Raw genomic sequence first — 21,124 nt, 5'->3', positions numbered from 1 at the left:
GACAGGACTGTCACCTAGATCCACGAGGTCGAATCCAAATACAATAAGTGGCAGCTGGGCTCTTGGCCCCGAGCCACTCCTGGTTGCTGAGGCAGCTGCCCCAGCTCCAGAGGAGATGGGAAGAGAGGGATACTGAGAGCAATGAATTTCTGATGGTATCTTTATTGTCTTTATCTACCAAGGAAGCCTGGTTCTCTATGCATGTTAGATGATATGGTCAAAGCAAACACAAAATATAACATTCAGAATGCTAAGAATTACATTATTAAAAACAAAATAAAATATTTTTAAAATACTAACAGAAAAAAAATATTTTTTTAAATATTGTATCATTTTCCCAAATAACATTTTATTTCTTTTATGATTATTATTAATGATAATGTTTTGATAGCACTAGTAATGATAAAAATGATATGATATAATATGAATCAAAATTGCATATAATAAGAAATACATCTTCTGAACACATCACTGATGATTAAGAAACATGTATTGAAGAAGTTTCCTCACTGCATCCTTCACCTCTTGGTTCCTCATGCTGTAGATGAGGGGGTTCAATGCTGGAGGCACCACCGAGTACAGAAGTGCGACCACCAGGTCCAAGGATGGCGAGGAAATGGAGGGGGGCTTCAGGTAGGCAAATATGGTAGTGCTGACAAACAGAGAGACAACGGCCAGGTGAGGGAGGCACGTGGAAAAGGCTTTGTGCCGGCCCTGCTCACAGGGCATCCTCAGCACTGCCCTGAAGATCTGCACATAGGACACCACAATGAAAACAAAACAACCAAATGTTAAAGAAACACTAAACACAAGTGTCCCAACTTCCCTGAGGTAGGCATCTGAGCAGAAGAGCTTGAGGATGTGGGGGATTTCACAGAAGAACTGGTCCACAACATTGCCTTGGCAGAGGGGCAGGGAAAATGTGTTGGCCGTGTGCAGGACAGCATCGAGAAAGCCACTGCCCCAGGCAGCTGCTGCCATCTGGGCACAAGCTCTGCTGCCCAGGAGGCTCCCGTAGTGCAGGGGCTTGCAGATGGCAACGTAGCGGTCATAGGCCATGACGGTGAGGAGATAATACTCTGAGCCAAACAAGAAGAATAAAAAGAAGACTTGAGCAGCACATCCTTGATAGGAGATGGCCCTGGTGTCCCAGAGGGCATTGGCCATGGCTTTGGGCAGAGTGGTGGAGATGCAGCCCAGGTCGAGGAGGGCGAGGTTGAGGAGGAAGAAGTACATGGGGGTGTGGAGGCGGCGGTGGCAGGCTACGGCGCTGAGGATGAGGCCGTTGCCCAGGAGGGCAGCCAGGTAGATGCCCAGGAAGAGCGCGAAGTGCAGGAGCTGCAGCTCACGCGTGTCTGCGAATGCCAGCAGGAGGAACTCGCTCACAGAGCTGACGTTGGGCATTCTCTGACATTGAACACAGTTTTCTGTTAAAGAGGAAAATGCAGAAAAATGTTAAAACACTTTTCTCTGAGGAAAACCTATTGTTTGTCATAGAGGACCCCCAAACAGAGCCTCTTTTTTCAGGAGAACCTTTCTGCATCTCTCTTGCTTGAGCTGCAGTTGGTGTTGGCTGAGAGGGGCACGGGGAGCAGGGGCTGCTGTAGCTCCATAGGAGTCCTTCCTGATGTGCAGCTGGAGAGAAACATGGGAGAAAATTACATTCCGTCCACTGGTCAGATCCGTGAGATCTGCAGTGTTGTTGCAAAAAACTCATCTTAATACAGAGGCAGAGCTGCAGGGATTTTGTTTCCTTTGTTTTGTTCCTATTATCCCAGTAACACTTAGGAGAGGTATTGGATGGTTGAGCTCCCTGACATTTCCTGTGCACTCCCAGAGAAACCCTGTGGGTGCCAGGAGGCAAAGGGGCTGTCCCTTGGTGAAGACTGAGCAGAGCAGCTCTGTCGATCAGACCAGTTCTCAACAGTCAATTGTCACCCCTCTGAGCTGCAGGACAATTGCTCTCAGGTGTTTCCCTGAGAAAAAATGTAGATGACTGCTAATCAAGGAGGGCCAAATCATGCCAGAGTTTGAGAGCTTCTCCTCGTATGGGCTCTGCCTGTACTGCTGGCCATGCCTGCCCCACAGCCCATGGGCTGCAGGGGGAGAGGAGGCCAGGGAGGGGCTGCTCCAGGGGAAGGCGTCTGCACTGCAGGGCATGGCCGCAAGGTGCCCGAATCCCCCCTGCCACTGCGTTTCTACCAACAGCTCCTTCTGGCCGCCTGCCCCTCTCTACACTGCCTGCAGCTGTCCCTGCAGGGAGCTGCTGCTCTGCGCCCACCTCTTCTTTCCCCCTGCCCGTGCTCACAGACCCCATCCCACGCGGCTGTGCTCAGCGCTGCCCTGCAGCACCCTGCCACCAACAGGGCCCTGCCAAGGGGCACCTCCATGGCTGCAGGAGCTACGGGGCAGCTGTCAGAGAGCCCGGCATGGCCAGCCAGGGCACGGTGTTCTGGGCTGACCGGGGACACCTGCCTTAGGGCACTCCAAGGGGCTTCTGCCAGACTTCCTCACCTCACACTGCAACTCAACAGGACTCTCAAAGCCTACTGCATTGCCCACTGCCCTCCCAGAAACAACACCCAGCAGGAGGAGACCCTTCCAGGACCTGCAGCTGCATGGCCCTGCAGCCAGACACTTACCTTGTCAAGGGCTGTGCAGGTTTCTCCTGCAGGCAGCTCTCAGCATCCTCCCACTGCCAACTGCCTCCAAGACCTCTCTCCTTCTCTCCTCTGTGTGTGCCAGCTGCGGTCAGAGCCCCCAGCCCTGCTGCGCTGTGCAGAGGAGCTGCTCCTGGGCACAGCTGTCTCTCTGCACCACGGCCCTCTTGCCACGAGCTCTCTCTGTCCCACGAGCCCGGCCCAGCTCAGCAGCACAGCACCAGCCCAAGGCACTGCAATCACCCCTCTGGGGGCTTTGCTGATGAGCCCACGAACCTCAGGCACTCAGAGACAATTGAAGACATCTCTCCAGAAGTCCAAGTCAGAGGCAAGTTTCCTGCAGTGTCCCCCTGAGGGCCAGCACTGACACAGCCTCCCTTGGAGCTCGTTAGAGCAGAACCCTGGAGGCAGTGAGGACAAGGAGACAAAGGCAATGTGAAGGTGACACTGATGTGTAGGAAAACTGGATGTGTGTCACCAAGCACAAGGGCCAGGCCTTGACCCCCATCTCCTGGGAAGGGAGATCCTTTCCATTCACACCTTGCTCAGGGCTCTTTGTGGGGCAGTAGGAGATGTGGAGAAGTCTATGTCAAGGTTTCATAGATCAACATTCTTCTCCCTCCTTTCTTTTCTGGGCAGTAGTTCTTTTGCATTCGAATGAACCTGATTTTCACACCCATTGTTTTCTCCTGCAATTAGAGGCAACAGTTCCTGGCACAGGTTGGTTCTCTGGCCTAGCAAGAGCAGACCTGGGGGGTCTGGTCTAGTCCCCAGACTAGACCTGGGCCTGTCACAGGGTCTGGAGTGGCTGCAGGACATGTCAGAGGTGTTGGAGTAGCTGCAGGGCCTATGACAGCGGTTGGAGTGGAACTCACTGAGGCTCAGTAAGCACAGACCAAGTCCCAGCACATCCCAGTGACTTGTGTCCCTTTTTGAATTGCCAAGGTGATAACACATGCTGTTGAGGTTGTGATGAGGCAGGGGTCAGCCTCTTCTCTCAGATAACTAATGGTAGGACTCGAGGAAATGGCCACAAGTTGTACCTGGGAAGATTTAGATTAGATATTACGAAAAATTAGATTATATATCATGAAAAACTTTTTCTCTCAAAGAGTAGTCAGGTACTCTGGCACAGGTACTCTGATATAATGAAAGCCATCAGAAAGCTGATTCCGATTAGATGACTGTTATGGGGAGGTCAGGAGTAGCCTGGCCAGGAGAGATGTCAGATTAGGGGGAGGGAAGAAGAAGTGAAGAAGAGGTTGAAAGCTTATCTTTGTAGATGTAAGAGGGTAAGAGGTAATGTTGATGCTGCTGTAACACTGACTTCAGTCTTGTATGGCCCTTACACAATTTTCAAGAATAATATTAATCCCTCAACCAAAACATTAGTCGACCACCTTGACAGGAATCCACTATTGTAATGAAGAACTCAAAGTATCACCTGAAGAAAAACTCAGTGCAGATCGCCATTCCCTTACCTTTCTCTTGCTGACCCTAATCTCTGCCCTTAACACTAACATTAAAATGCTCTATTTAACCCCAGAATTCTTGCCATACCTAAAAAAAAAACACCCTAAACCATAATGCTTGCCCATACCCTAACCAGAGACCTGACACCACAAGCAGAACACCAAATCCTCCAACTAAAACTTTGCTTAATCTCTAATGCAGAAAAGTAAAATCTAGTCCCTAGGGGACTAGCTATGCCTCATCATCTCCTGCCCCAGCAGCAGGAATTTGACTGTGGCAGGGACTGTGAGGTCACTTCTGTCTCTGCACTTGATAGGGCAGCAGCAGGAATGTGTCACGCAAAGGAACTGTGAGGTCACTTGTGTCTGGAGGTGGCAGGTCAGCCTTGCCTTCTCCCTGGGATCTGGACTTTTGGGCTGACATCTGGCAGTGGCCCTGCTAGGCCAGCAGAAGGCACCTGCTTGGCATGCTGACTGGGGGATCCCCTCTGCCTCCAGAGCCAGGAGGACCCAGGCAGAAAGAAGGCCCCCAGATGGGTTGTCCTGTCCCTTCTGCTTGAGTCCATGACTGGGCAGCAGGAGGCAGAAGGCTTGGCTATGTCTAGCCAAGAAGCTGCAAGGCCAGCGGCAAGCCCATGGCTTGGAAGCTGCTGCTGAGGTGACTTGTGTCTGCTTGGCCGACTGGATGCAAGAAGGCTGACGGGTTGGGATGCCTACTTCAGGAGTGGTTTCCTACCAGATAGAGCTTTCTGTGCTAGTAGAAAAGAACAGGAGAGAAAAAACTGCCACAAAGTGTTCCATGGAAGGTTGGCACTGGACACAAGGAGGGAGAAATGTCCCTCAGAGGGTGACTCTGTGGTCACCCTCTGATCAGACCCTGGCTTTGTGTTTCAAGGAACCACTGGTGAGGGCTGACGAGACATCGGTGAAAGCAAGGCATGAAAGCAAGATGGTGAACAGAGATGGATGTCTCAAGACTTCAAGAAAATAGGGCAATGTGTGGGACAGCAATGAAAAGCTTGCAAAGAAGAAGGCAAAGGGTGCTGGTAAAAAGCGAAGGCCCTAACAGCCGTGAAGGTTTTGTCCCCTTGGCTAGAGCTTAGGAGGAGAGATGTTATATTCATTGTAATGGGGCCTCATAGATTCCTTTCAACTGTGTGCAGCAGCTCAGAGGTTTCACACCACTGTTGTTCTCACAGCATCACACTGCCCACCACATCCTACAGACCCGAGCAAGAGCCTTGAGACAGATGTAGGGGTGCAGGATCTCCCCTCCCACTTCCAGGGGTCAGGCCTTGGCTCTTCTGCATCACCAAAACCAACCAAGACTTCTCTCAGCACAGTACTTTGCCTGTCTGTAATCATGGCCTCCAATTATCTGCCCTAACAAGGCCCTGGGGAGGCTTTGTTAGTAACAGCCCTCAGTGGGGCCAATTAATACTCCAAGTCACTTTAACTTTTCCTTCTGACTTTACTTTCTCTAGCAGTTGCATCGTTCTCCTCTCAGTACCTGAGCTTCATAGACTCAGCACCACAATACACCATGGAACTCTTTAAAATGCAGAAATTCCTAACATCTCCTCCATAGTTTTCTTCAAGCTTTCACGCCTTGTGCAGCTAATTGCAGAGTTTGCATGACGTAGTTAAGGGAAAAGATTTTACAAAGCACATAATAAATATATTTTCTTGTTTCAAAGGCTGAATGTTGTTGCATTTCAGTTTGGAGCATCATTCTCCTATTGCTATTCATCCAGGATGACTTCTTTGGAGAACTCCATTGGGAGGAAAAGCAGAGTCTGGAGGTCTGACACCTCCACTGCCAGCAGTGGTCTTTGTCCCTGTAACTGCAGCCCAGCCTAGCACATGAAAACCTTTCTAAGACAAGTCAGGGGTTTTTTGGGAAACAATTAAATTAATAAATAAAAAAAAAAATAAAGTAAAATAAAATAAATAAAATTTGAAATGACCATTGGGATCTGAGAAATTGTAAATGAATCTTAGTAGACAACTGGACATCCATAGTCTCTATTGGGTCTTCAGTGGAATACTCAGGAAGAAAATTAAAGCAAATATATGTCCATTGGCTGTAGCTGTACCCATGAGCTTGGCCGCTTTTGGGAAATTGTCCCCTTCCAGCCACACAAACCTAAACTGAGTAATGTGAAAAGACCTGCCCAGTCAATAGAGTAGGGCAAAATCCTACTTCTATGTCGATGTGCTATAGATGCAGAAGGCAAAAAGAATTGTACTGTGCCTGACACTACTCTGGGATGTGTAACCCAGGTCAGGCAACTTTACCTTAGTGCTGACAAGGCCATCACTAAACCACGCTCCCAAGCTCTACATCTACACTTGGGCTCTAAGGTAATAACATAGATATTATAATATAATAACATATAACATAACATAGAGGTAATAACATTCATGCAATGCCGGTAGTGCAGTAACACTGACTTAGAACAGTCATGTATATCCCTTCCCTTACTTGAAACAGTAATTTTAATGCTAAATAAACCTAAATGCTACTACAACAAACTGAAAGACATCAATTTTCTCTCTTGATAACCGCAATCCTTTCACTTAACACATACTTAAAATGCCTTATTTAACCCTAGACTACTTGACAGACGTAAAACACCCGTTAACCACAGAGCTTGTCCATACCTTAACCACAGACCTGACAGCACAAGCAGAACACCAAACAATCCCACTAAAACTTTGCTTAATCTCTAACCCAGAAAGTGAAAAAGAGATACCGAGGGGGCAAGAGAAAGCTCAGCTCTACCTCAGGATCTCACGGCCCAGCAGGAGGAATGTGACTGTGGCAGTGACTGTGAGGTCACTTCTGTCTCTGCACTTGATAGGGCAGCAGCAGGAATGTGTCACAGAAAGAGACTGTGAGGTCACTCCTCTCTGATGAGGATGACAGGTCAGCCTTGCCTTCTCCCTGGGATCTGCACTTTTGGGCTGACATCTGGCAGTGGCCCTGCTAGGCCAGCACAAGGCACCTGCTTGGCATGCTGACTGGGGGATCCCCTCTGCCTCCAGAGCCAGGAGGACCCAGACAGAAAGAAAGCCCCAAGATGGGTGTGGTGGTTTTACCGTGCTGGGCAGCTAAACCCCACAACCGCTCTCTCACTCCCTCTCCTTTAGATGAGGAGGGGGAGAAGTAAAGCAAAGAACAACTCACGGGTTGAGATAAGGATAATTTAATTAAAGGGAAATAATTATAATAATTAATTAAAGACTACCATGAACTAAACAATTTAACTAAGGGGAAATAAAAGGGAAAGGGGAAAAAGGGAGGAAAACAAACAAACAAAATAAATGAAAGCTGTATGGAAGTGCAGAGGAAAGAAATTGCTCTCTACTTCCCACAAATGAGCGATGATTGACCACGTCCTTGAAGCAAGGCCTCAACGCACGCAGCCGGTGTTCGAGAGGAGGACCGACGTTCCCCAACGAGAGCCCACCCCTCCCCTCTTCTTCCTGTTTCCACCTTTTATTGCTGAGTGGGACATCACATGGTATGGAATATCCCTTTGATTGGTTTAGGTCAGCTGCCATAGTGATGTTTCTCTCCTCACTTTTTTGCCCACCCCCTAGGAGGGTTAGAGAAAGGCCCAATGCTGTGCCACTGCTGCTCAGCAGTAGACACAACACTGGTGTGATAACACTGCTGTTCCAGCTACAAGTACAGAGTACGGTACTGTATGGGCTGCTGCCGGGAAAGTTAACATTCCAGCCAGACCCAGTACACCAGGGTAATTTTTAATCCAGGGTAATTTTTCCCAAGTCCTCATGCATGCTTCAGTTTCCCACAGGCATCTTGGAAGCAGTGGCCACATCTGTGTAGAAAACTTAAAGCAGCCCTGAAGGATATCTTCAGACAAAAGCTGACACCTCTGACATGACAACTCCTATCCAAGACCTCTTCCTCTTTGGGGCCTACCAGGTGCTTTGGAAGAGTGGATCTCACAGCCTACAGTGCAAAGCAAGGGTCTTCTGCTGGCCTGTCACAGGCACTGGCAAATGTGAGCCTAATGGCAGAGATCTCAGCCAGGACTCAAGGGATGACCTGTCGGCTAACTTCAGAAAGAGCTCAACTCACAATCCTCTTTATGGACATTCACTTAGGACTGGATTAGGAATTTCTGAAGTACGACTGACCTCATAATACCAGACCTATAAAACACCCCCTTTTTGGCCCAGGACCTGCCCACCTAGAAGTAATCTGGCTGTGATCCTTGGAGCACTGCTGCTGGGCTCCCAGCCTCTCTGATGCTCAGGAGCCAGTTCCATGCCAGTCCTGTAAGGTACTCGGGCAGGAGAGACCTTGCAGGCAATGCTCCAGCCCCGTGACTGTTGGTGGTCTCTGAGCTCCTTGCTCAGAGCAAAGATCACACTCACATCCAGAAGCCCCGTGTCTGCAGCTGGCCTAGAAGACACTCAGGGGAAGCCCCCTCCCAGCACCAGCCCCAGCCCCAGCCCCAGCCCCAGCTGGCAGTGCTGCTCTGCAGAGAAAGGGGGCTGTGGTGCCTGGGGCACGGGGGCACTCTGCAGGGTCATGCTGGGCAGGCTGGGAGGCAGACCCAGCTCATGGGGTCACTGCCATTGCCCCAGGGCTGCAAGGAATCCCTCACCAGGCTTCTTTGGTGGGGCTTTTGTGTGCCCTGGGGCTGCAGAGCTCTCCTCTGCCTGCTCACAGCAGACTGAGCACTTGAGCTCTGGTCAGTCCATCTTGGACTGACGAGAGTCCTGCTGGGTTGCCCTGCGAGGTGAGGAAGTCTGGCAGAAGCCCCTTGGAGTGTCATAACCTAGCTACCCCTGGTCAGATAAGAGAGGAGTGGCCAAGCCTCCTCCAGACCCTGCAGGGGGTGTAGCTGGGATATGGGACACTCCAGCTTTCAGATACCCAGCTCTGTCCGTGGCATCCTTTTGGGCTGCATGCTTCTCTCCCGCAGGATGCAGCTCTCTCCTGGCATCCTTGTGTTATCCAGCTGCCCAAGGAAAATACACCTCCATACTAACATCATGTCCATGCTGCTGGATGGCTGTCTGTGGGCAGCAGGAATGAGGCCTCTGCAGCCCTATCTAGGAGGGAAGAGCTGAGATCCTGATCAGTCCCCTGGAGAAAAAGTGAAGATTCTGTTCAGCTGCACTTGGAGTGGGGCTTCTCTGCTCTCAGCTGTCTCCTGTTTCTTCTCAGGGCAGCACCTGAGAGGGATGGTCCTGTAGCTCATAGAGGGGTAGCCCAGGGCAGCAGAGAGCAGGACTGATGGGAAGAGCTGCTCTGCTCAGTTTTCCCCAGTGGACAAGTCCTTTGACTCTTGGCACCCACAGGATATCACCTGGAGTGTGGAAGTAATGTCAGGGAGTTCCACCATTCAATACCTCTCCTATGTGTTATACAGGCAACTAGGATAAAATAAAGTGAGGAAAATAGTTGCAGCTTTGCTCCACAATCAGCTCAGTTGTTTGCAACACTACTGCAAAGCTCATTGGTCTGACATTTTTCTGACTTTGAGTTATCCACCCTTCTGTTTTATTTCCTATTTTCCTCAGAGACGTCTGTTCTAATATTGCTCTGTCTTCTCCTCTTCAACAGACAAGCAAGTACAAAGTCAGAGAATGCCCAACATCAGCTCTGTGAGCGAGTTCCTCCTGCTGGCATTCGCAGACACGCGTGAGCTGCAGCTCCTGCACTTTGCGCTCTTCCTGGGCATCTACCTGGCTGCCCTCCTGGGTAACGGCCTCATCCTCAGCGCTGTAGCCTGTGACCACCGCCTCCACACCCCCATGTACTTCTTCCTCCTCAACCTCGCCCTCCTCGACGTGGGCTGCATCTCCACCACTCTGCCCAAAGCCATGGCCAATGCCCTCTGGGACACCAGGGCCATCTCCTATCAAGGATGTGCTGCACAGGTCTTCTTTTTTGTCTTCTTGGCTGGAGCAGAATATTCCCTTCTCACTGTCATGGCGTATGACCGCTACGTTGCCATCTGCAAGCCCCTGCACTACGGGAGCCTCGTGGGCAGCAGAGCTTGTGCCCAGATGGCAGCAGCTGCCTGGGGCAGTGGCTTTCTCAATGCTGTCCTGCACACGGCCAATACATTTTCCCTGCCCCTCTGTCGAGGCAATGCTGTGGACCAGTTCTTCTGTGAAATCCCCCACATCCTCAAGCTCTCCTGCTCAGATGCCTACCTCAGGGAAGTTGGGTTTCTTCTGGTTAGTGCCTGTTATAGGTCTTGGTTTTTTTTTTTGTTTTCATTGTGCTGTCCTATGTGCAGATCTTCAGGGCAGTGCTGAGGATGCCCTCTGAGCAGGGTCAGCACAAAGCCTTTTCCACGTGCCTCCCTCACCTGGCTGTGGTCTCCCTGTATCTCAGCACTGCCACGTTTTCCTACCTGAAGCCCCCCTCCATCTCCTTTCCATCCCTGGACCTGGTGGTGGCATTTCTATACTCGGTGGTGCCTTCAGCAGTGAACCCCATCATTTACAGCATGAGGAAAAAGAGCTCAAGGAGGCACTGAGGATGTTATTGCAATATTCAGTATTTCAGAGAGGAACCTGTCTTCTGCATCTGATTCCCTGAAATATACGTGGACAAGGCAGAAACATCTTCGTTCATATATTTCAAAAATTGTTCATTCTTTTCAATATTATTCCAATATGCTAAATGTTTTTAATCTTTTTATTTTATAAATTTAAGATATTTCTATTCCTCTTCTACCTTTTCTTTTAACCCAAAGACCTCATGTAGAGGTGCTGCTAAGCTCTTTGTAACTAACTAAATAAAGGAACCAGCAGGTAGGCAGTTTCTGTGGATCTCATTTCTCATACACTCTTCTCAGGTACAGCAGTGGTTGTGGGGTGAAGATCCCTGTTGCAACGTGCTGGAAAACCCTGGTGTTGTTTGGGGCTGCCCTTTTCTGCCCTGGCAGGCACTCCTTGCCTGCAGCCTTTGAGTCAGGGTTGCCACTTTCTTGGACCCACGAACACTGACAGCAGCAGGACATGGGCGTTTTGGTGCTGGTCACTCTTCTCTTGCACACTGCTGTCTTGTAGCACCACTGAATCAGAACTGGCCTTCCAGCTAGCACCCCTAGGAGTACGGCTTTCAAAAGTGAGGTGGAGGAAGCACTGAAGAAGCAGCCTGATCTGATGTGAAAGTTCTCCCTGCTCAGAGCAGATCTTAGCACTGGAAACCTCCAGAGGTCCTTTATGACTCTAATCCTGAAGGAAAAAGGGGCAGGAGAGTGGAGGCAGGGGGAGAGAACACTGCTATGGCAGAGGTGTTGCTGACATTTCTAATCCCTGCTTCATGTTGTCCTCAGGTTTACATCATGAACGAGTTCATCCCCAGAGGATCCTCTGCCCATGAGCACCCAGTGTCCAGATGGTTTGAAGACACTGTAGAGAAGTTCTCAGAAACAGTGCCAGGCTCTGCAGAGTGATAGGTTCACTGAGACTGGAGGGGACCTCCAAAGCCCATCTAGCCACCCCCACTAGCCACGCATGGGCACCTGCACCAGGCAGCCCAGGCCCGTTTCCAGTTGGGTTTGTTGTATCTCCAGTTGAGGAGGACTCCCCCACTTTTGGGGAAACCTGATTGAGTGCTTGGTATTGGAAACATGATCCAGTTCTTGATATTACTCACAGTAAAAGTGTTTTCCTGTGTGCAGTTCCCATGTCTTGTCCAATCACTGGACATTGCTGAGACTGTCAGAGGAAAAGATCTGATAGCATATCCATGTCTCACAGACAGCTCATAGCAGCAGACAGAGATGAACTAGACATGTTTTCTTGGTATTAGAACCAAAATGGTCACCGAGGCCTCTGTATTCAGTAAAAAGAGATCAAGGATGAGAACAGGAAGTTCATAAAAAGCCACCAGGACAAGGGCCATTTTCTGCCCCTGCAGGAGACTGACCCTGGGCAAGGCCCAGCTTGGGAAGCAGCTGTGTTGGACGTACTTAGTGGGCAGTGAGCTGGGCAGGAGGCAGCCATGTGCCCTGGGAGCACAGGAGGGAAGGCTGAGGGGCACCTGACCGCAGCCTGCCAGGAGCTGCAGAGATGTCAGGAAGAGCCCCCGCGGGGCCAGGCTGTGCCCTGTGATGTGCAGGGAGCCCTCCTCTTGCCATGCTGCGTGCGCTGGCTGCAGCAGCAGGGACCCCCAGCCAGGACGTACATGGGGCATGGGGCTCTGCCACCCGCCTGGCCTCGGGTTTGGCTCCTTGTCTTTGCTGGGCCCCACCTTCCACACTCAGATGTGTCCCTTGGCTGTCGGCTCCCTTTCCACTGCCCTGTGGGAATACGAAGCCGGGGCGGACAGGTTACCATTAGGTGTGCTGGTGCTTGTGTAATTCACATGGGTGATGGCATAAATGCTGGTTCCTTCACCAGTGATGCACATCCTTCTTCATGTTAGGCCAAACTCAACGTCCTTCTCTCTGCTTTTCCTCATGGATGAACTGGATTAGGTCTCCTTGATTATTCTGAGGCACAATGCAATGCTCTTTGCCTTCTGCTACTCCAGCACAATATGGGTGACTTTCCCTTACTCTGCACATTGACCTGCAAGGTCATTCCACACTTTTTGCTTTCAAATCCTTAGTTGGACGGGGGCCATTTGCAAAGTGGGGCAAGCTGATGGGTTCTGCCTCAGCCATTTGAAGCATGCTATACTTGAGTTTTTCAGCCTGAGTTTGCTAAAGATGACCCAGGAAGGTCATCAACAGATGTTCAAGTGTCTAGTTTAAGTAAGGGAGAGTATCTCAGGTTTCCAGTGGCCATTTCAGATCTAGGTCAATCCAAGGAACCCACTGAAGAAGAGGTTTGTCTTTGAAGGGGTGTTCCTGTGCTGGACTGAGCTGCAGTTACAGGGACAAAGACCACTGCTGGCAGTGGAGGTGCCCTGGGAACTCCACCTGGCTCCACCTGATTTTCCCAAAGGGCTCCGGCCTCCTGCAGGTCTTTTCTGACATCTGCTGGTCCAGGGAAGTGCCTCAAACACAACGGGGCCACTGGAGGTTTTCCCTGGTTGCTTATGGTCAGACAGCAAAGCTCTGCCAGAATACCCAGTATTTTTTTCAGTACTTGAATGATAAAGCAACAACTCATCAGCTCAAAAGATTCAATCCCTTCCGTAAAATGTCTCATGTGAAGTGTAATTTCTATCATGAAGAAATGTGATTTTTCAGGATGCATATTCATCCCAGGAGAAGAAATACTGATGTTCACCTGTAGTTGCATTGTCATCGCTTTTCTATCATGGTGTGCTCCCTCCCTCATCTTCCAGGCACAAAACTCATCTTGATTACATAGACCCTGCTGAATGCCCCCTTTCCAGCTGCCTGTCTGGACCTATGCACTTCCCATCATTCTCCTGGTTTGCCCTCCTCTTACCGTTTAATCATTCAGACCACTCTCAGTGACCCAGTTGCTGCTTGGAGTTTCAGTGAGTTCAAGGTCGCCCATCTCTCAGCAGTCTGTCCAATGGTTTCCTTAGTAAGACCCTCATCGTTTATCATTGAATTAGTATGATATGGATTAATATTAACACAATTACTTAAAATTTCCTATTAATCACTGTAAATTACATCATGTACAGTCATCCTTTTGGGAAGGTAAGCATCACTGGAGGCAATAAAATAAGGAACTTGAACTTTGTTTTATTTTTTTTTTTTTTTGAAAATTGCAGCATGATTTCCTGTTGTTTGTTTTGAAATAGGAAAACTCCTGTTCTTCCCACCTAAGCAGGGCTTCAAAGGAGAAACCCTAGACCAATATAACCAGGAGAATGATGCTCTAAACTGAAACAGAACAAAATTCAGCCTTTAAAATGAAGAAAGATTTTTATTAGATGCTCCTTGAAATCTTCCCCCTTAACTACAACATGAAAGCTCTCCAATTAGCTGATCAAGTCTTGAAGACTTGAAGAAAATGGTGGGAGAGACATGGCTCCTTAGGACTTTCTGTGTTTTAATGAGTTGCATGGTGTATTTTGGTGCTGAGTCAATGAAACTTGGGTACTGAGCGGAGAATAATGCAAGTGTGCGAAAAAGCAAACTCAAAAGGAAAAGCTGAAGTGACTTGGAGTATTAATGGGCCCCACTGAGGGCTGTTACTAACAAAGCCTCCCCAGGGATGTGTTAGGGTAGATAATTGGAGGCCATGATTAGACAGGCAAAGCACTGTGCTGAGAAAAGTCTTGGTTGATTTTGGTGAAGCAAAAGGTCTAAAGCCTGACCCCAGCCACTGCGAGGAGAGATCCTGCACCCCCCTGTCTGGCTCAGGACTTTTCCTGGAGGTCTGAGGAATGTGGTGGGCAGTGTGATGCCACGAGAGGAAAACTGGTATGACACCACCCTGCCTCTGCACAGGGTTGCAAGGAAGCAAAGAGGCTGCACTGCAATGACTATATCTCATTTTCTCAAAAGCTCTAGGCAAAGCGTCAGGACTGTTGGGGCCTTCCCTTTTTACCAGCAACCTCTGTCTTTTCCTCTGCACGCTTTCCTATGCTATCCCACACTTTGTCCTGTTTCCCGGAAGTCTGCAGACACCCACCTCTGTTCACCACCTTGCTCTCATCCCAGCATTTCCATCATATCACCAACGTCTCATCAACCCTCACCAGCTGTTCCTTGAAAAATGAAGCTAAAGTCACATCATAGATACTCACCAGCACCTTCCAAGCCATGGGTCTGGTGCTGGCCTTGCAGCTTCTTGGCTACACACAGCCAAGCTTTGTGCCTGCTGCTGCCCAGTCATGGACTCAAGCAGAAGGGACAGGACAACCCATCTGGGGGCCTTCTTTCTGCCTGGGTCCTCCTGGCTCTGGAGGCAGAGGGGATCCCCCAGTCAGCATGCCAAGCAGGTGCCTTCTGCTGGCCTAGCAGGGCCACTGCCAGATGTCAGCCCAAAAGTGCAGATCCCAGGGAGAAGTCAAGGCTGACCTGCCACCTCCAGACACAAGTGACCTCCCAGTCCCTTTCTGTGACACGTTCCTGCTGCTGCCCTATCAAGTGCAGAGACAGAAGTGCCCTTTTTTCGGGGCTGCTGCGTGCCCTGGGGCTGTAGAGCTCTCCTCTGTGTACTCACACCAGACTGAGCACTTGAGCTCTGGTCAGGCCACATGGGACATAACATGGTGCTCAGCAGTATATATTGGGGTCATCTTTCCAAGACAAGGTATCAGTTTCTCAGAGACTGGCAGCACAGTGGTCTGCTTATGGGAATAGAGGAGTTACTACATATTCCTCATGTTTGGGGTAGGAATTTCTTTTTCTTTTATTTTCCATTTCCTTTCCCTTCCTCAAGTGTCTATCTCTCTGTGAGTTTATATGTTCGTTCTCCTCTCTCTCTAGATGCGTTTCCTCCTCTCCCTTCAGAGGAGGAAGAAGCAGACAGCTCATGCATGTGTAGTTTCTGGTTGAGGTGAGCAAGGAGGAGGCTGGCTATGCTGCAAGGTGATGGAGGTCCGTGAAGCTGCAGGAGCCCTGCTCTCTTGCCTGGCAGATCCCCAGCACACAGTGCCTGTGCCCCGCAGGGCCAGCCCCGCTCCCCAGGCCAGCACAAGAGGCCTGGCCCAGCCACAGAGCAGCCTGCCCCAAGCAGGGGCCTGCACAAAGAGCTTTCCCTTTGCCTTTCCCCATCAGTGCAGGCCCAGCAATGCTGCCCTGCTCTTCCCCAGGGCCATCCCTGCTCCCAGAGAGCCTTGCCCAGGCCAGTGTGTCTGTGCTAGCCTGGCTGGCCATTGCTGCTTCCCTCCCTGTGCTCCCTCAGGGCCCCAAGCTGGTGGTGCTGCTGTGAGAGCCAGGGGCTGTGGTGCCCTGGGACCCCCGGGGGTCTCCCCCCCTGCCCATGCTGCTCAGGGTGGGCACCAGACCTACGTCCATGGGGATCTCTGCTGCTGAGCCCCTTTCCACCTGCCCTGATGGCTCAGCAGCACAGGGCAGTGCTGGGCAGGACCATGGGGTGTTTCTGAGGGCACAAAGGGCAGGCGAGTGCTGCACCAGACCTGGCCCAGGAGCCTATAAGGAGGATCTCTACTGTTGCTTTGCAGTCTTACGGGCCTTCACCTGCTGGCTCTCCACCACGTCTTCTGGCATTGCAGAGCCCTCCTTTAGCTCGTCGAATCCTCAGATTCCCCTTTTCCTTTACCAGACCCGTCTTTGGATACTCATACATTTTATGAGGTTCTAAGCACTACCCAGTGAGCACCATGTCCCTGCAGATCTCCTGACATCTCCAGGCTGGCATTGGCCATCTCACTGACTGCAGTGGGCAGTGTTGTCTATTTGGGCATGTGCTGCCACAAAAGGAGTTCTTGGCCCAGCCCTTGGTTCCTCAGGGACCACCCTGGGACTTTCAGCCTCTGTCCCTCACTCCATGACAAACCCCAGAAAACAGAAGAGCAGGGAGCAACCTCTTGGCTCCATTCCTGATAGCACATTTGGAAGAGGTGTCCAGGGTCCTGGGTTTGCCCTGAGAAAGACCCTCTTGTTACTGTGGTGCTAGCAGGTAGGCCAGTTGTTACCCAGGGCTGCACAGTGCCTGCTGCTGCCTGCAGACACAGACACTGCAGAGACAACAGGACTGTCATCAATGCATATGAGACCTCGAGACTAAGACAGATACAAGAGCACAAGAAAGCAATGAGGAACCAAAAAGAAAGAAGCAGTGAAAAGGCCACTTCCTGCTGCTGGCCATGGCCATGGCTCCAGGGAAGCAGCAGCTCTGACCCAAAGGCAGCAGAGAGGCAGAGCCCAACGGGCAGTGAGGGGCAGCCCCGAGGGCCACTGGGGCTGCTCCTGCATGTGGCAGCTGGGCTCTTGATCCTGAGCCCCTCCTGCATGCTGGGGCTGCTCCCCCAGCACCAGAGGAGATGGGAAGAGACAGCAGCTCAGACCAATGAATTTCTGATGGCTTTCTTATTAGGTTTATCTACACAGGAAGCCAACTTCTACAGAAAAATAATTGACTTGTAGGGGGCTAGGAATAATATTTAATCAAATGTGAAATAATGAGAGAAAATAATAATACACACATTTATTAATAGAAGACATCATATTATTTTCTTTCTCAGAATAGCTGGGATTTCTAATATTAGGCATAGCATTATAGGTGAATTTGATGATGATGTGTGTATTCAAGTAGAGTCCTGATGGAATCCCTTAGTTCCCGGTTCCTCAAGCTGTAGATGAGGGGGTTAAATACTGGAGGAACCACAGTGTACAGAAGTGTGACCACCAGGTCCAGGGATGGGGAGGAAATGGAGGGGGGCTTCAGGTAGGCAAAGATGGAAGTGCTGATCATCAGGGAGGTGACAATCAGGTGAGGGAGGCACGTGGAAAAGGCTTTGTGCTGGCCCTGCTCAGAGGGCATCCTCAGTACTGCCCTGAAGATCTGCACATAGGACAACACAATGAAAATAAAACAAACAAATGCTAACGAAATGCTAAATAGAATTGCCCAAACTTCTCTGAGATAGGCATCTGAGCAGGAGAGCTTGAGGATGTGGGGGATTTCACAGAAGAACTGGTCCACAGCATTGCCTTGGCAGAGGGGAAGGGAAAATGTAGTGGCCGTGTGCAGGACAGCATTGAGAAAGCCACTGCCCCAGGCAGCTGCTGCCATCTGGGCACAAGCTCTGCTGCCCCGGAGGCTCCCGTAGTGCAGAGGCTTACAGATGGCAACGTAGCGGTCATAGGCCATGACGGTGAGAAGGGAAAACTCTGCATCAAAAAAAAAGACTAAAAAAAGTACTTGGGCAGCACACCCTTGATAGGAAATGGCCCTGGTGTCCCAGAGGGCATTGGCCATGGCTTTGGGCAGAGTGGTGGAGATGGATCCCAGGTCGAGGAGGGTGAGGTTGAGGAGGAAGAAGTACATGGGGTTGTGCAGGCGGTGGTCGCAGGCTACGGCGCTGAGGATGAGGCCGTTGCCCAGGAGGGCAGCCAGGTAGATGCCCAGGAAGAGCGCGAAGTGCAGGAGCTGCAGCTCTTGCGTGTCTGCGAATGCCAGCAGGAGGAACTCGCTCACAGAGCTGATGTTGGGCATTCTCTGACTTTGCACTTGCTTCTCTGTTGAAGAGGAGAAGGCAGAGCAATGTTAGAACAGAGCTGATTGAGGAGCAAAACTGCAACTATTTTCCTCACTTTATTTTATCCTAGTTGCCCGTATAACACATAGGAGAGGTATTGAATGGTGGAACTCCCTGATATTACTTCCACACTCCAGGTGATATCCTGTGGGTGCCAAGAGGCAAAGGACTTGTCCTCTGGGGAAGATTGAGCAGAGCAGCTCTTCCCAACAGTCCTGCTCTCTGCTGCCCTGGGCTACCCCTCTATAAGCTACAGGACCATCCCTCTCAGGTGCTGCCCTGAGAAGAAACAGGAGACAGCTGAGAGCAGAGAAGCCCCACTCCAAGTGCAGCTGAACAGCATCTTGACTTTTCTCCAGGGGACTGATCAGGATCTCAGCTCTTCCCTCCTAGACAGGGCTGCAGAGGCCTCATTTCTGCTGCCCACAGACAGCCATCTAGTAGCATGGACATGATGTTAGTATGGAGGTGTCTTTTCCTTGTGGCACCTCGATAACACAAGGATGCCACGAGAGAGCTGCATCCTGCGGAAGAGCAGCCTGCAGCCCAGGAGGATGCCCCACAGACAGAGCTGGATATCTGAAAGCTGGAGTGTCCCATATCCCAGCTGCACCCCCTGCAGGGTCTGGAGGAGGCTTGGCCACTCCTCTCTTATCTGACTAGGTGTAGCTAGGTTATGACACTCCAAGGGGCTTCTGCCAGACTTCCTCACCTCACAGTGCAACCCAGCAGGACTCTCAAAGCCTACTGCATTGCCCACTGCCCTCCCAGAAACAAGACCCAGTAGGGGACACTTTCAGGACCTGCAGCTGCATGGCCCTGCAGCCAGACACTTACCTTGTCAAGGGCTGTGCAGGTTTCTCCTGCAGGCAGCTCTCAGCATCCTCCCACTGCCAACTGCCTCCAAGCCTTCTCTCCTTCTCTGCTCTCCCCATGCCAGCTGCAGTCAGAGCCCCAGCCCTGCTGTGCTGTGCAGAGGAGCTGCTCCTGGGCACAGCTGTCTCTGTGCTTCGTGGGACTATCTCAAATGTGTTTTCTCTGTCCCACGAGCCTGGCCCAGCTCAGCAGCACAGCACCAGCCTAAGGCATTGGAATTACCCCTCTGGGGCTCTTCTGATGAGCCCACGAACCTCAGGCACTCAGAGACAATTGAAGACATCTCTCCAGAAGTGCAAGTCAGAGGCAAGTTTCCTGCAGTGTTCTCCTGAGGGCCAGCACTGACACAGCCTCCCTTGGAGCTCGTTAGAGAAGAACACTGGAGGCATTGAGGACAAGGAGACAAAGGCAATGTGAAGGTGACACTGATGTGTAGGAAAACTGGATTTGTGTCACCAAGCACAAGGGCCAGGCCTTGACCCATGTCCCCTGGGAAGGGAGATCCTTAGCATCACACCTTGCTCCGGACTCTTTGTGGGGCAGTAGGAGATGGGGATGTTCATTGCCAAGTGCAGGAGAATGGTGCAACCCCTGCCTGGTTCATGGGAGGGGATGAGGAAGCAATGAGGCCCTGGTGCTTTAACGATCAGCTGTCTCCTCATAGGCCTCAGTGGCAGAGAAAACAGCCATAGCCATGGACACAAAGACCTGGTCCTGTTGGGAATTTAAGCCTTATCACAGCCCTCTATCCTGTCTAAACATGGCTTTCCTAGGGACTCCAAGACCTCCACATCTTTCTTTTTTGACTGCAGACCCTTATCTCTGTGGGGTCACAGCAGATCTGAGCTGAGCATGATAACTCAGATCTTCTTGGTGGTCATGCTCCTCGTCAGGCAGCTCTGTAGGAAGCTGACCTGGTTCCTCGTGAGCAGGCACCACTGCTCTGTGGCATCCCTCGTTGTACCCAGGGCCTCCTCCTCCTGGGCACTACTCACTCAGCAGGGTCCCAGGGTGCCCTGATGTGTGGGGTTTCTCTCCCCCTGGTACATGACTGGGCTCTTCTCCATGTTAAAGTCAAGAGTTTTCTGAAGTGAAAATCCTGCAGATTCTCAAGGTTCACCCACAGTGATGCTCCATTCTATCAGCTGTTAATATCAGCAGGCAGACAGTTCAACCTTAGTGTAATTGTGCTATCTCTGACCAGACAGCAGCAGCAGCAAGAGTTGCAGGGAAATGTGGATAATTCAGGAGTAACTGACTAAATGGAATTGCAGCACAGTCACAGAAGGTAGGGGATGGAGGCTGTCAGGTTCCACATTTGCTGTGCTTTCTTCTCATGCATGCTGTCAGTTTGTCTGACAATGTTATGGGACTGTGCAGGTCAAAATTGGACGGGCCAAAGCCTATCTGGAGCTCAATCCATCTATTAATGTCAAAAAAATTAAAAAATATAAAATAAAATAAGACAGAAATGGTATAAAGAGTTTAAATGAAGGAGGATTAGGGAGAATCATAATGCTTTACTGGATTTTGGGGGGAAAACTCAGTGACAAGGGATGAGGTAAAGGCTGAGACACTTAATGCCTTCTTTGCCTGTGCTATTAGCAGCAAGACCAGCTTTTTCCCCTGGATATTTCTTCCTCCTCATAGCCAGTGCCAATCTTCCAATGCAAACTTTGTAGCATTTTTTTCTCTCCTGCTCATTCATAATAACAAAAGAATCTCCATCAACGTGGAAACCCTTTCTGAAGTAAGCATCCCAACCCAGCAGGCTCCTTGCGGCCTGTCAGCCAAGCACACACAAGTCACCTCAGCAGCAGCTTCCAAGCCAGGGGCCTGCTGCTGGCCTTGCAGCTTCTTGGCTAGACACAGCCAAGCCTTGTGCCTCCTGCTGCCCACTCATGGACTCAAGCAGAAGGGACAGGACAACCCATCTGGGGGCCTCCTTTCTGTCTGGGTCGTCCTGGCTCTGGAGGCAGAGGGGATCCCCCAGTCAGCATGCCAAGCAG

At 50.6% G+C, this 21,124-nt stretch overlaps 2 protein-coding genes and 1 pseudogene across 2 annotated transcripts; 1 reads left to right on the top strand and 2 right to left on the bottom strand.

Moving 5' to 3' along the window:
• Positions 1-468: 468 nt before the first annotated feature.
• Positions 469-1,404, bottom strand: LOC116501474 (olfactory receptor 14C36-like). Its single transcript, XM_032207071.1, has one exon. It carries the CDS (start codon positions 1,402-1,404, stop codon positions 469-471), a length of 936 nt encoding a protein of 311 aa, XP_032062962.1.
• An 8,740-nt stretch (positions 1,405-10,144) lies between these two features.
• Positions 10,145-10,665, top strand: LOC116501322 (annotated as a pseudogene).
• A 6,589-nt stretch (positions 10,666-17,254) lies between these two features.
• On the bottom strand, positions 17,255-17,851 carry LOC116501321 (olfactory receptor 14J1-like). Its single transcript, XM_032206839.1, has one exon. It carries the CDS (start codon positions 17,849-17,851, stop codon positions 17,255-17,257), a length of 597 nt encoding a protein of 198 aa, XP_032062730.1.
• Positions 17,852-21,124: the final 3,273 nt, after the last annotated feature.

This window comes from Aythya fuligula, chromosome W (genome assembly GCF_009819795.1).
Source record: "Aythya fuligula isolate bAytFul2 chromosome W, bAytFul2.pri, whole genome shotgun sequence".
In the NCBI taxonomy this organism is placed as follows: domain Eukaryota; kingdom Metazoa; phylum Chordata; class Aves; order Anseriformes; family Anatidae; genus Aythya; species Aythya fuligula.
Note: the sequence above shows the minus strand (reverse complement) of the source record. Positions and strands in the feature narration are given on the sequence as shown.

Excerpts from the sequence above, each read along its gene's own strand:
- LOC116501474 (XM_032207071.1), bottom strand. The coding sequence starts at position 1,404 with ATGCCCAACGTCAGCTCTGTGAGCGAGTTCCTCCTGCTGGCATTCGCA.
- LOC116501321 (XM_032206839.1), bottom strand. The coding sequence starts at position 17,851 with ATGGCCTATGACCGCTACGTTGCCATCTGTAAGCCTCTGCACTACGGG.